Source organism: Rhagoletis pomonella, unplaced genomic scaffold (assembly GCF_013731165.1).
Source record: "Rhagoletis pomonella isolate Grant_MI unplaced genomic scaffold, Rhpom_1.0 Rhpom_scaffold_00001, whole genome shotgun sequence".
In the NCBI taxonomy this organism is placed as follows: domain Eukaryota; kingdom Metazoa; phylum Arthropoda; class Insecta; order Diptera; family Tephritidae; genus Rhagoletis; species Rhagoletis pomonella.
Genome location: NW_023458555.1, coordinates 31,296,369 through 31,311,047, shown reverse-complemented (window position 1 = coordinate 31,311,047; position 14,679 = coordinate 31,296,369). Strand labels below are relative to the sequence as shown.

The window sequence follows — 14,679 nt, the reverse complement described above, 5'->3', positions numbered from 1 at the left end:
CTGCCAAACAAAATTTCTGCATAACACCGACCTAATTTGTACCAGGTTATGAGAAAAAAGTTTGTGGAAGCGGGTTCATCAGCTAATCATTTGTTTACATCACAAGCACCAATATTTTACAAATTTCTGTAACTAAAGAATTAAGCCAACATGACAACACCTTTGAAAGCTTATTAATGAATCATTTTACCCATGATACAAAAAATAAGTTAGTTTCAATAAATAACTTTTTGATTAAAAATCAGACCTGAAAGTTTTGGTTAACTTTGATTAATTAACAGCTACGCGAACGCAACTAATTTTAAACAACGAACAAATCGTCGTCTGTGTAAAAGATTGTCGGATTTTACGGCCCGTCTCCACAGGCAAAGGTTTATGCCTATCGCAAGACGCCGCCATTATTTTTCTTTTTCGATGGTCATCTTATTGTTTTTTTATAATCAAGACGTTGTCATTTTTAACTTTGTTTTCTTTTTCGATGGTCATATTATTGCCTTTTTATAATCAGGCAATATTAAAAAAGAATTATTCACCAACGAATAAACAGTGAGTTAGGTATTTGCAAATTATTTTTATTTGCAAATAGCTTACGTATAAACGTAGTATATGTTGTGTAGATTAAGTACATGCAAAAAAAAGATCACGGTACGTATTTTCTTGCCAAATATGTATATAATTCAGAAATCACATTGGGAAATTTTAACAAATGAGAGTGTGACTCTCCTATTATTTTTTTTTATTTTTACGTTGCAAAATATGGTGCGTTGATTGCTCATGTTTGAGTTTATAATGAACCGGTAGTATTTGGAGAGGAGAATCGAATGCAGCCCGTTAGAAGTATATGCTTGCAATAGAAAAGAAGTTATGAAGAGTCAAAGTGGCGTGACTCCTTTTTTAATTCTGACACTGGCGACTTTTATAATATACTGTAGCTGTTTTTTTAATTAAACTAAACTAAACGAAATAAACTAAACTAAACAAAAGGAATCAATCTAGACGTGGCAAGCTTATGTGCTCTCATTGGAAGATAGTTAAAAAACAACTTCTTTAAAATGTTACGATGCGTGCACAAAAGTAATAATACATATTTTTTACTAGCACAACGTCTGCAATTTGAAAATTTAGCCAAATACGTGTGGCTCTATTGTACAATATACCACTATACTATGATCCTCGTGTGCCACTTTTTAATTTGTTTATTAAAAAGTTACAGAGCGAAAAAGAAATAAGAAAATCCCCAAAAAACAATATATATAATACCCAAAGGCATTTTTTGTCCATGTCATCAAATATCTACCGTTTCTTCAATTTTCGAAAATCAGGTGTCAAATGAAGGCACTTGGGCTATAGATGCTAGGACTTACCCTTCATTTTTGGCAGTTTATGTTCGAAAATTTTTTTATATGAAAAAATGCGGAGTACCGTCAACAAAGTGTGCCAAAAATTAACGGTAAGTCCAAGATACTTAAAATTTGCAATTTGCTTGCTAAAATTTGATGGGCCACAAATATGAATACATAAATTGTGTCTAAATATGCTAAGAAAAGTTAGTAAGTTTGGTCAAACTTTGCAGATTTTCCATAGTTTTTGCAGTTATAAACATTAAATAAACTAAAGGAAGATAGCGAAAACTTACTAAAATGGCGCGTCCCAGTTTTTATTTGGTTCATTGTATGTGTATCTCGGTAACCAATTTATCAATTTGCACCAAACTGAGTGCAATTATTGACCTTGGCATAAAAAGGCTATGTGTTGAAAACTTTCGAAATCGGACTAAAATTACGCCCAATTTCCACTTCGAAAAAAGGCGTAAAAAACGTTAAAAACGTATGGTGCATTGCTTTAAAACGTTGCACCACGTTGGATTTTGTATTTCAGCAGCTGAAGGAACGTATACTTAAAAAAGCGTTGTAATTTCAGACATGTGCTCGCGATTAAAAAAAAAAAAAACAAATCACAAAAAATTCAAAGTTTCTGAGTAATGCCCATATAAGTTAACCGCAGAGTATACTTAATAAACTTGTTTTTATATACTAAATACTTATACTTAATAAATTTGGCGCATATTCATAGTCATATTTAGTACTCAACTAAGTCGAAACTATTCTAAGTCACAACTAAAGCTATTCATAGTCGCCTTAGTTTCGACTTTTCTGGCTAAGTACCAACTTAAAATTTAGTTTCGGCTGCAGCTGCAACTTAAGAGCGAAATACACCACACAAGCGGTTTGACAAACCAAGCGAAATTTCCCTTTGCTTCAAGCCATTTGTGCTGTGTATGGGGGTGCTTGAAGGTTTGACAAACCGCTTGAGGGAAATTTGAGCAAAAAATCAAAATTTTTTGATTTTCTGGCCGCCATGTTGATGTTTGATCAAACCGCTTGCGTTGTGTATAGCAAAATCGCCTCATTCGCAACGAAATTTTCACCGAGTAAGGACGTAAGAGAGGAAAATGAAAGAAACCCATAATATTTAGCATTGCGAACTGGAAGAAAACTAAAATTCTTTGCTTGAACGAGTCATGTTTGCATGGTGTATGGCGAAATGGGAAAAGTAGGTTTGAAGAATGTTTGACAAGCCGCTTGTGTGGTGTATTTCGCTCTTAAGTCGCAACTAGGAAGAAGTATTTTATCAAATTAAGGGAAAACAGACGAAATTTGTAAAAATTAAGTTGGTAGAGGGTGATTTTGATAATGTTGAATAATCTCCAATTAAAATTTACAAGGATTTATTCGGAAGATGAAATTAAATGCGTATTATAATTCGAATAAAGCTAAATCACAAATTTATAATTGGAATTATTTTATATAAATTCTCAAATAATAAGTCAGTTTCACGCTAGTTCTTTTAAAGCAAATTTGTGTATTTAGATATCTACTATTTGTATGTTTCACATCATGCTTTCGATAAACATCGACTTCACATCTCTGCGGTTGTTCTGGCTATTTCACACAATTAACAAGAAAATGATACCTTATTCTTTTGCATAATCATGCAATGAAAATAAAAATTACATAAACGGATGATCAAACTTGACATTATTTAATAAAAATGTAATTTTTCCAAAATATCGTAAAGAAAAATCGATACATTTTCACACTCGTTTTGCTATATCGTAAACTAAGTCGAAACTACTTAGTAGAAGTCTGAAATGCGACAATGAATAGAGGTAAATTTTAAGTTGGTACTTAAATTTAAGTTGCAACTTTGTTAGTTTCGACTTAGTTGCTGGACTATGAATTCGCGCCTTTGTTTTTATAAAAAGTCGACTTTTCTTCGTCGACTAGTCGACTTTCTAGTATAGTCGAGCAGTCCTAATATGGCTCATAAATTATCATGAATTGCGGACGTTACTTACGCGAAGTTGGTTGCGATTAGTGCTAGCAAAACCATTCACAATTGATAATTGATAATTATTCTTGTCCAGGTTGTCCGCTTGTTTGGTTAAGTGCAAATTTCCTCGTTTCTTCATTTTCCACAAAAATTTTCGAGTTGATATAGTGCCAGAATGGGAGTTCCGGCATTTTTTAGGTGGTTAAGTAAGAAGTATGCGTGTGTTATAGTTGATTGCAACGAAAATAAGACTACTGATCCAGACACTGGAAAAGCTATATACGAAGACGCCACTCTCCCCAACCCTAATGGGATTGAGTTTGATAATTTATATTTAGATATGAATGGTATAATACATCCATGCACTCATCCCGAAGATAAGCCCGCTCCGAAGAATGAAGACGAAATGATGGTAGCGATATTTGAATGTATTGATCGCTTATTTGGCATTGTTCGTCCTCGCAAATTGTTATATATGGCCATTGACGGAGTGGCGCCCAGAGCCAAAATGAATCAGCAAAGATCGCGCCGTTTCAGAGCTGCCAAGGAAGCAAATGAAAAACGCGTCGAGATACAAAAGATACGAGATGAGCTTTTAGTCAAAGGTTGTATACTACCGCCTGAAAAGACTGATGAGGAGCACTTCGATTCTAATTGTATAACACCAGGTACGCCGTTTATGGATAGATTAAGTAAATGTTTACATTATTACATCCACGACCGAATGAATACAAACCCTGCCTGGAAAGGCATAAAAGTTGTATTGTCAGATGCCAATGCACCCGGAGAAGGTGAACATAAAATAATGGACTACATTCGGAAACAAAGGGCTCAACCAGATCACGATCCAAATACACAACATGTTTTGTGTGGTGCAGATGCCGATTTGATTATGTTGGGCCTGGCCACACATGAACCTAATTTTACCATTATAAGAGAAGAATTTTTACCCAACAAACCTCGTCCTTGTGACATATGTAAACAATATGGACATGAGATGCAAAAGTGTGTGGGACTAGGCAATGCAGGTGGCTCAAATGATGAAAGCTTTAAACCCGATGTTCCCATAAATGCTGAAGTGAGATTCATATTTGTACGTTTAAGTGTTCTTCGGGAATACCTCAAAAAAACTTTAGAAATGCCGAATTTGCCATTCAAGTATGACTTTGAGCGCGCTTTGGATGACTGGGTTTTTATGTGCTTCTTTGTTGGCAATGATTTTTTACCACATTTACCGAGTCTTGAAATTCGTGAAGGCGCAGTAGATCGATTAGTAGAGCTTTATAAAAAGTGTGTCTATAAAACTGGTGGATATCTAACAAATTCAGGCGATGTGAATTTGCAGAGGGTACAAATGATACTAACTGATTTGGGCAATGTTGAAGATAACATTTTCAAGGAGAGACAGCGACGTGAACAACAATTTAAAGCACGTCAAAAGCGTCAGCGTGAAAACGAATATAGAGCTGAAAGTCTTGGCGCGTCAACGTTCTTTCAACCTAGCGCAGTAAATCGCGGGGCTTCAGGCTCACAACGTGGTGCATTCAATTACAAGGAAGAAGCTATGAAATTAAGAATGCAAAATAATAAAGGAGTTAAAAGGACAGCTGCCGAAGCAGGGCTTGATAACGATTCTGAAGAAGATGATAACGACGAAGTCCGATTATATGAAGCAGGCTTCAAAAATCGCTATTATGAATCTAAATTCGACGTGGGTACAAATAACCCCGGCTTTCGCTACTCTGTTGCTTTGCAGTATGTACGCGGGCTATGCTGGGTATTAAAATATTACTATCAAGGTTGTGCTTCGTGGGATTGGTATTTTCCTTACCATTATGCACCCTTTGCTTCAGATTTTGTAAACATAACGGGTTTGTCGACAAGTTTTGACAGAGGTACAAAACCATTTAATCCACTTGAACAATTGATGGGTGTCTTTCCTGCAGCCAGCTCGTCACATGTACCAAAGCCGTGGGCTACTCTAATGTCCGATCCGGATTCACCAATTATTGACTTTTATCCTGAAGATTTTAAAATTGATTTAAATGGCAAAAAATTTGCTTGGCAGGGCGTGGCCTTGCTTCCATTTGTAGACGAACGGAGGCTTTTTAAAGCTCTAAAACCGTATTATAGTAAATTAACCGAAGAAGAGATTCGACGTAATAAACGCGGAGATAATCGCCTTTATATTGGAAAATTGCACCCTAAGTTTGAATGGTTTAAGCATCAGCTGAAATCACTTTCATCTATGGAGCAAAAAATTTCTGTTGTTTTGGAAGGAATGGGTGGTAGCATTTTAAAAGCTGAAGATAATGTAAAAATTCAAGGTTCACTTAAATCGCCAATATATGGACTGCCGAATATAACATCCAACGAGCTTATTACAGTACGCTTCCGGGATCCTGAATATGACATTGAATTCATATTTCCTGCCAAACGGTTGCCTAACGCAATAGATCCTCCTAACGTACTTAACTCAAATTCAGAAGGAGGACAGTCTGGACACAATCGACCAATTATAGGATTCAACAGAAACCTCCCAACTGGACATTTGAGTGCAGGGGGTCATAGAATGTTACAAGCCAACTTGGACAGACCCAATTATAACACGGGTGGAAATAACAGGGGACAATATCCTCGAGGACCGAATCCCCAACAAAATTTCCAATCTCGATCTGGTTATAATAATTACCAAAACAATTTTGGCAACAATTCTGGCGGAAATAATTACCGAAATAATCAACAACACCAGCAGAGAGGTGGACAACATAACAACAGATTCCAAAGGTATAATCCTTATGGGCAACATAACAATAGATATTAATAAAATTAAAGTTTTAGTTTAATTTGTAAAAGATATCTTTTAAAATACAATGGACCCTAATATAATCAATAATCATAAGTTGATACGTACTGTGTTATGTACAAAAAAAAAATAATAATAATAAATGTATATAATGTGGCTGATAACCGTAAGTTTGAACCCATTAGAAAGTAGTGTTTTTACTTAGAGAGATCTATTACAGTGGCTTTCAAGCGATTGTTTGAAAATTATGGATTAACTTTACAAAGTAGCTTACGTTCCCAATGCAGTTGGGTCTACGTAACAGGAAAACCCCGATTTACATCAACCCAAGCAAGGCCATAATGCAAAAATTTGTAAATAAATATCGTCGCACCTTTGCTGCAGAGGTGTCATGATCCAAAAATTTAAAAACTCGAGAAAAACGGCAATATAGATGAAGACTCGATGACACTTGTAGCAAAGGTGCAATATGTAGATACCCTGCAAACACACTTTCAAACGTTTGAGAAAAATGTATTTCTCAATTCTATATGCATAATTATAATTTCAATAACATTAATAACTATAATTTTAATATTATTTATAATTTTTTTAATTATAATTTTAATAACAATAATTTTTATATACATAATTATAATTTTGTTTACATTACATACTTATGGGTCGACTACCCATTGCAAACGAGCTTCAGTTGCGTTGCAAGTGGCTGGAATGGTATACGTAGATGGCAACTAGATATTGAGTTGCTTTATTGACTGCTGCATTTTTATGAAGGGGAGGCTGCGGAAATTTTTACTAAAAAAATATTTATTTGCTCAACTCTTTTTCCAGCTTCTTTAAACTCAAGCCTTGGTTGCTTGTACTTCGACATTATAGTACTTGACTATAGTTGCTATTCATAATCGTAATAGCGTCCTCAAACCTAACTGAGGTTGCACTGCTAACCCTAATCAAACCAATACTTAAAAACTTAATTTATATTCCTAGTCTTCCTTTTTTCTGTCTATCCTCTTTGAACTCAAACAACCAACTTCAGAAAAAGGCATTTTATTTGATATCGCGTAGCAAATGTTTTATGTGTGTTTAGCTGTAATATATATAAAAAAATATACATACATAATGCATAAATGTTGATTATAAATAAATGGAGCGTTCTTTCGAAAACGTTAGCTAATACATGAATGCAATATTTGCATATCGATGGTGCTCTGCAATGACAACTAAAAAAATCCTTACTACTGTTAAGTGGCTCATGTCTGTAATCCTTGTCTAAACCTTACTAAAGTAAGTAATATGAATTTTTAATTGTGTCGTTATTGCATGGGACCATCGATATGGATTTGAAATGTAATGAAACTATTTTTAGGTGAATATCAATAGGTTACATGAACAAAGTTTACTAACATGCTTCGAAACTCATACATACTAGGGAATTTACAGGAGGCGATTTTTAGTTTAAAGCAACAATCGCCTGATGTAAACGGCCTTTCAACTAATCGCTTTCAATGAAGTCTGTCGGCTGCCTACTTTCGTTCAACTTTTGGTTCAACTAATCGCCTGTGAAAGTTGAATCATGTAAATTCCCTGTTAGTATAAGTAATTTTAAGATTATATTTGCTCGTATTTGGTCATAAACTCAAAAAAAAAGTATAAACCAACTTAAGGCGCATAGCGTTTTTTGGTTCAAATGGATCTTCGGTATCTAACGCTGAAGCTGTTCACTTCTTTTTCGCATTTGGACTTGTTGATTGAAATACTGAAGAAGCTGACATTAAATTTTCTATGTATTGTCCCAAAACTTGATTTTCAGAACGCAACTTTAAATTTTCCTCTTTAACGGAATCGACACGTTGTGAAAGGTCGTCGAGTGTATTTTGCAGTTCTAACACTTGTGTAATAAGGCGAGCTTTTTCCTCCTTCTCATCAGGGCTGACATCAGTTTCTAAAGAGTTATGTGATGAGTCAGGGGTGGTGCTACGGTTAGTAAACGATGAACGAAGTGAATCCATTGAGCGACCATTTGGGATATTATGTTGATGTGGGTCATCGTCATTGATGATAACTAAATAATATTTTTTTTTTTTTTTTAGAAAATCTAGAAAATTTTACCATATAAATACCTTGTGTGTCCTCGTCGGCCAGCGGTATGTTGTCATCAGGTTCTTGTAGTTTATCGATTAGTGACATACTTTTTGGATAATGACTTGAAAACGCGAATAGTTAAGCGTTATATTGTTCTGTTAATAACGCTGAATAATGGTAATGATGCAGTGATATCGCAAATAGCGGAAGTTGTTGATCAATTTTATTTATATTCCAAACAATGGAGAATAAATTAACTAACTTAAGAAACTATAGTTGTCAACATCCAGTCACTAAATCGGCTGTTGTTTTTTTTTTTTTTGTTATTTGACAGTTGCAGAGTTGCTTGTCATTCGGACCTAAAAATCACCATGCAAGAATACATACATTCACCTATAGCTTTGGCTAAAAGCATGTAAATATTTGGCTGAAATAGTGACCAAACCAAAACTTTATACTTTTCGAGACATTTAACATTTTAAAGCATTTAGAAATACGAACTATAGTGAACTTTTATATGCTTATGAATGAGAGAAAAGTAAAGTGTGCACGCATAAATTATAAAACGGATGTAAGTATGTGTTCCGCTGTGCTGCGGAAGTGTTCAAATATGGCGTAAACTACTATTTCAATGAAATGAGATAACCTTTTCAAGCTTTTAAAACTTTTACTATTCTTTGTAAATTAATATGCTTTCCATTGAAGAGTAATACTTTTCCTAAAAGAGTTTAAAACAAGTAAATTTTAATTTGCAAAACTAACCCAACATGCATTTAGCACCAGTGTTGCCGCAGTTAAAAAATTTAACCATGCATTCTAAAATCTTATCTTTATTGTATTAAACGATATGTATGTATGTATATGCTAGCATGTGTATCAAATCTGTTGCAATATATAGCAAATTATAAATATTTCATTGTTTCAGTTAGCACAATTTTATTAATTAAACTTTGGTGCCTGCAATTGCTCGGGTTGCTGTGTTGTGTTAAAATACGTCAACGTGCTCTGCTCGACGTGTAGTCCCTCTGCCGCTTCTAGTTTTCGACGCGTTGCTCTTCTTATCAACAGTAGTATTTAGCAGAATTTTACAACGGCGTTGATGTTGTTTAATTTCGTTTAGATTTTTTTGTTCCAGTAGAAAAGCAACCAAAACATCCTAGAGGATTTGATGAACGAGATTTTCATAATTAAAATTGAGAAAAGTGCATAAGTTTAATACATTGTTTATCATAGAAAATCCTCCAATACATTTCAGTTAAATTTTTAATAGGTGTGTGTTTGTTGGCGAAGAGACTCACTCCGAGAAAAAAGGCGTACTTGCATCCTGAACATGGCATTTGGGCGCGACTAAATCACGGGTAATATATCTAAATAATCCTATATAAAAATGTACATATGTTGCTAACTCCAAAGGGTTATAATTTTATTTGTTTTTATGGATTTGAAAAGTTCTGACGCTAACACGTAACAAATGATCAACAATAGCACGCACCAAGCATTCATCCGTATATGCAAATAATAGAATACAAAGTAAGTATGGAATCATGTAATGGTTACTGAAAGTAGAAATTTAGCATCTGGGAAATGGAGCTTGGTTTGATTGTAATTGAAATAAAATATTTACATTTATTCGCTTTTCTCTGGTGAATCCTTTTTGCTTTTGGTAAAATTTTTTTGTCTGCCATAGAATATCAATATTATATTAGCGATTTTGAATAAATTAGTTAAGTACGTTAAGGAAATTCTTAAAATACTTTGAGAAAGCGAGGTACCCTGCAAATGCTTATATCTGCACGTACGCACATATGTACATACCATGCCGAAATACGCACATATGTACTTACATATTAATGTGCAAATATTACTGCTCCTACTTTAAACAAATTAATTAGTTGCGTTCCAGATGCCTCACGATTTGCAGGTTTTTACAGGAAGCCGTTCCAGGAGGCCACCTTCAATAAGGTTTATTAATGCAGCTTTTCCTGCAATTCCTGTAAAACCTGCAAATCGGGAAGCATCTGGAACGCAACTATTCATCTCTTAGTTCACGAAGTATTCCAAATAAAAAAACGTATTAAAAACATCCTACCAAACGGGTAAGCCTCCCTAAAATCTGTCTATATTTTTAACCTATGCAATGCACAATGTAGCAAACTGAAAATTACTACGAGGTTTTAAAACCATGTCTACAAATGGGATATTACGTTATGTAATGCAATGGATAGAAATAATTACTTCTACAGTACATTGAGTGATAACTTACTTAATGATATTCTTATATATAGACCGCTAGTATTCATCTTTGCATGAAGGTATTTAATTGTGCCAATATGCGTTTGTAAACCAGTTTATGGTTTTTGTGTGCCATAATTGGCATTGCCTTTTGGTCACCAATTCGTTTTACAAATGGGCAATAAACGCATATGTCTGTACATACATACATACATATGTATATACATGTGCATAAGCATAAATTCCTTTATTATTTGGATGTAAAATGAGTAAAAGTGCACGTGAGCGCAAGTTTATCAAGTTATTAACATTTTGGATGGAAAAACGGTTGCAATACTACGAAATTTAGCTTCTCTACTATTTCGGACAGTGCTTTATTGTGCTCCAACAACAAACTTTTTGTTGATGTCGACTCATTACTGCTAGTAACATTGAAATATTTCCAACGGCGTCATATGAAGGTCAATTATTCGTTCTTCTTTCTGAGTAAAACCGTCATGAAAGTTCATACTTTAGAAAAACGATTTTAAACCTTAAATGCAAAAGTGATATTATGGAAAAAAGTCGTAATTACGTTCGTAACTTTTTTGCACACATATGCACATACTATTTGTACATACATATTTACATGCATGCGTACAAACATGTGTACATACATAGATATTTATGTATGTAGATATGCATATGCAAATGTGAATATAAAGCGCAATGCATACAAATTAGCAGTATATTCCAGGAAAGTTTGTTATTTCTCAAAAATTTACAATCAATAAAATTTTAGTCCTTACCGTCCTTAATAAGAACTGTAAAAATTCAAATTATGCAATATACAATATACATACGCAAATGCATTTGCCTATATACATACTACCTATCTGTTGTACATCAATAAATTCATTTATGTTTAAGTACATATGAACATAGTCCTGCAAATTCAAAAGTAAAACACAAAATATTGGTCCCTATAAGATTATAAATCTTTGAAAGAATATTGTTGGAAAATTTGATTCCACATATTTAAGACCATCAAAATTTATAGGTTAGGTAATGCAATTTCCAACATCATAGCCATATGAATATACCCCCGGATATAAAAAGCTTTCATTCAAGATGAAAATATACTGTTTTATATAAATAATAGTGTTGTTGGTATTCGAATATATATATTTATATACATACACATGTATGTAAAAGTTTATACTTGTCCGTTGAGAGCAAAAAACAGCAATGAAGTTTAGTTTTCATCATGAGCCCTGGATATTGCTAAGATGTTGGCAACACTTGTCCCATCTACTTATCAGCGAGCGTAGACCGCGTTCGCTTTAACAATAAATAAGAACGATATAAAACGTACATTCTTAATAGTTTTAATAACAAAAAATAAACGTATTAAAATCATTGAACATTAAAATTTTTGCAGTAAAAGCTTAATCAACAACTTCCTCTGCTGCAGAGCTATTTGAAGACGCGCAGCGACTGCGACTAGGGCAAGCCAATAACAAAATACAAAGAAAAGAGTACTAAACGAGCGTACGCACAGAAAGCAACACTGGCAATCATACAAAATTGCCCTACCTACAGCAAAAGCAACAAGATAGCACAAAGCGAATAGCTTGTAGATTTAATATTGACCATGCTTTTTTTCTCATAAAGGCATTATCATTTTTCCTAGTCAATGAGAAGTTAACTCTGTAAATTTAAGAACCAGCGGCAAATTATTAATATAATAATATTGTACATTTATCTCAAATAAGCAATATACCAGGGCGCGAATTTGGCATCCCCGCAGGACGGTAAGATTTTTAAAAATTGCAACGCAGCACTGCAACCCGATCTTCGCGTCGCAGTCAACGTCGCAGCAGCGTTGCCATTGCTGCTGCCATAATTTTTTGTTCGTTTTAATCCGTCCGCGGTTCAGAGGAGTGGAGCGAGACATTTTCAAAAGCATCCAGAATCCTTCCGGATATAAAACGCAAAATCTTCCAAAACTGAGTGATTAAAAATTCATTTATTCAATACATATTAGTGAAACTCTCACGCGAAAAGAATATTAACAATTACGTCAACGTGTGGCAATAGACTATTCTCCAACCGTCTGAAGAAAAATACTTGGTGGATGTGTTAAAGAATACATTTATAAAAAAAAAACTTAAATTTTGATTAACCTGGATCAGACTTGGTGCAGTCATTACCTAGTTTACAAGTTCACAGCAGAGTCGTCAACTTGTTCAACTGCCGGATTAGATATTGTTGGTGCAGTTACTGCGCCAGCAAATATCTCGGGGGCTATCTGAAAAGAAAATTACATTTTATTCCTTTTATTATGAATAATAACATTACATCAACACCACCAAGTGGTTCGGCTGTTTTACCAGTTCAGCATCAGAATCTGCATCAGACGCAACAAGCGTATGCTTCGCATTTTAGTGGGAACTCGGTGCTTCAGTTATTACCATTGCAAATAAATGGATCTGGAATAATAGCTGGCAGTATGAATGTAGCCGGTGCAAATAATAGCGGTACAAGGATTGCAAACCCCACCACCTGCAATGTTGTAACAACTAATGCAAACAATAGCAGCACTTTAACTCTTATACCACAGCTTTCATTTATTTCATCAGGTGTTGCTCCTGCACCACTTTCTGCCAATGTTGGCGATTTAAGTACAATGCAACAGTCGACAACATCTGTTTCGCCTATGATCAGCGTAATTTCCAGTTCCCATAATAGCCAACCTAATACAACCAGCTTCCTAATACCAACTGGTATTCAAAATAACTCTATCTCATCGGGATGTGGAACTGCTGTGCCAATTAATGTCATTCTAACTGGAACAAGTGGTAATGTAATCTCAGCCGGCAACAATAATACAGTCTTTACTACGGGAGTAGCCGGAGGCCCACAAGTGGATATACAACCTAATTCGAGTAAGTTTCATAGAACTTTTGTTTTATTAAGTGAAAGTTATGAATTTAAGTATTTGGATAAAGACCAGAAATATTTTCTGAAAATGAGTAATTCTTCATCAGTATAATAAGCTTTTATTTGCTTGAAAATATTCAACTTATGTATATTTCGTAGCTGCCATTTTGTGTGTTCGATTAATTATGTAATGCATGCATGTACCCATATACATATGTACATATGAATATCGTTGTATGTACTTTTGCTACAGTAGAGTCGTATCCAATGCAGTGCGAATGCGAGTTTGTTGCTACTGTCGGTTATGCCATTGACGATTTGGCAATGATCATTTACCTACTTTTTTTTTAATTTTAGACTTTCCTTCCGAATAATTCCCTAGCGTATTATTTGCCTAACTCAGCATAAGTACTTAAATGACCTTAACATCACCATGGTCTCTGTGGTGCCACAAAAAAAGAAAGTTTATTTTATGAAAAGTAAAAGTTTTTCAGGTTATACATTAAGGGGATTCGTGATTAATTTTAAAACACTTAAATTTAATTTGACGTATGTATATGTTCATTCTTTAATATACTATATTGTTAGAAACCGCTAATTATATTGCGTAAAGTTTCAATTCGTAGGAGTTTTGTGAATATATATAATGCATAAGTTATAAGCATTTATATATCTTTCTTAAGTATAATTAAATAAAAAAAGGTGAACAAGTTTTCAATATAAAATTGGAAAAGTGTTTTATAAAGCAAGCAAAACCGTAGTTGCGATTTGTGGGCATTTACTGTTTTAAGCGTCTTACAAAACAAAATACATAAATCTTTGAATTAAGATGGTTTTGTTAATTATTCATTCTTGATCTTATCATTGCCTACTTTAGAAATTTCATATTATTCTCGAAGTAGACTAATGATTTAATTTCTCTTAAAATGACGGTTAGTGTTTTGTCCAGTATCGATTTTAAGTTATTCTCTGCTTCCATCTATGTAGGTACATACATATGTAAGTACATACTTCGCGAAGTGCTAAAAAAATCTAGGAAATTGGCAATATGTATGTACTTACAAATGTGTGTTAGTTGTTTCTTGCTTATGTGCATATGTACATATGTACAAAAATGGAAGCAAAAAAGCCAGTTCTCCTAGCAAATGTTACACAAGCCTAAATTTACTGTGACATAAGTATTTTTGCTTCCATATCCACTTTGCGAAACTTGCATTTTTACGTAGATGTGAATTTCCTTTGATTTAAATAAACTATTTGTTACTGCAAAGTATTTACAATAGATCTGTATTGTATTCTCTTAA

The 14,679-nt window shown here is 34.0% G+C and overlaps 3 protein-coding genes across 5 annotated transcripts; 2 read left to right on the top strand and 1 right to left on the bottom strand.

Annotated features, from left to right (window-relative positions):
* The first annotated feature begins 3,380 nt into the window (after window positions 1-3,380).
* LOC118742724 (5'-3' exoribonuclease 2 homolog) lies at window positions 3,381-6,687 on the top strand. The gene has a single exon (XM_036475013.1). The coding sequence runs from the start codon at window positions 3,509-3,511 to the stop codon at window positions 6,155-6,157; it is 2,649 nt and encodes an 882-aa protein (XP_036330906.1). The 5' UTR covers window positions 3,381-3,508; the 3' UTR covers window positions 6,158-6,687.
* Window positions 6,688-7,170: 483 nt separating this feature from the next.
* LOC118742715 (short coiled-coil protein A) lies at window positions 7,171-8,526 on the bottom strand. The gene is made up of 2 exons (XM_036475002.1): window positions 8,260-8,526; window positions 7,171-8,201 (listed from the first exon to the last, which is right to left on the bottom strand). Exons 1-2 carry the CDS (start codon window positions 8,324-8,326, stop codon window positions 7,858-7,860), a joined length of 411 nt encoding a protein of 136 aa, XP_036330895.1. The 5' UTR covers window positions 8,327-8,526; the 3' UTR covers window positions 7,171-7,857.
* Window positions 8,527-8,614: 88 nt separating this feature from the next.
* On the top strand, window positions 8,615-13,502 carry LOC118742704. 3 transcript variants are annotated; one of them, XR_004993390.1, is made up of 5 exons: window positions 8,615-8,792; window positions 9,147-9,423; window positions 9,477-9,579; window positions 9,671-9,751; window positions 11,874-13,446. XR_004993390.1 is itself a non-coding variant. In XM_036474981.1 (5 exons), exon 5 carries the CDS (start codon window positions 12,777-12,779, stop codon window positions 13,485-13,487), a length of 711 nt encoding a protein of 236 aa, XP_036330874.1. In that variant the 5' UTR covers window positions 8,619-8,792; window positions 9,147-9,423; window positions 9,492-9,579; window positions 9,671-9,751; window positions 12,208-12,776; the 3' UTR covers window positions 13,488-13,502. The 3 variants fall into 3 exon arrangements, 2 of the variants coding, with proteins under 2 accessions (XP_036330874.1, XP_036330867.1); XM_036474981.1 differs by having other exon boundaries at window positions 8,619-8,792; window positions 9,492-9,579; window positions 12,208-13,502; XM_036474974.1 differs by lacking the exon at window positions 8,615-8,792 and having other exon boundaries at window positions 9,151-9,423; window positions 9,492-9,579; window positions 11,874-13,502.
* The last annotated feature ends 1,177 nt before the right edge of the window (window positions 13,503-14,679 follow it).

Bases quoted from the DNA above. Each gene is read 5' to 3' on its own strand.
- LOC118742724 (XM_036475013.1), top strand. From the start codon at position 3,509: ATGGGAGTTCCGGCATTTTTTAGGTGGTTAAGTAAGAAGTATGCGTGT.
- LOC118742715 (XM_036475002.1), bottom strand. From the start codon at position 8,326: ATGTCACTAATCGATAAACTACAAGAACCTGATGACAACATACCGCTG. The intron at 8,202-8,259 runs GTATTTATATGG...AATATTATTTAG, and splicing joins GGCCGACGAGGACACACAAG to TTATCATCAATGACGATGAC.
- LOC118742704 (XM_036474981.1), top strand. From the start codon at position 12,777: ATGAATAATAACATTACATCAACACCACCAAGTGGTTCGGCTGTTTTA.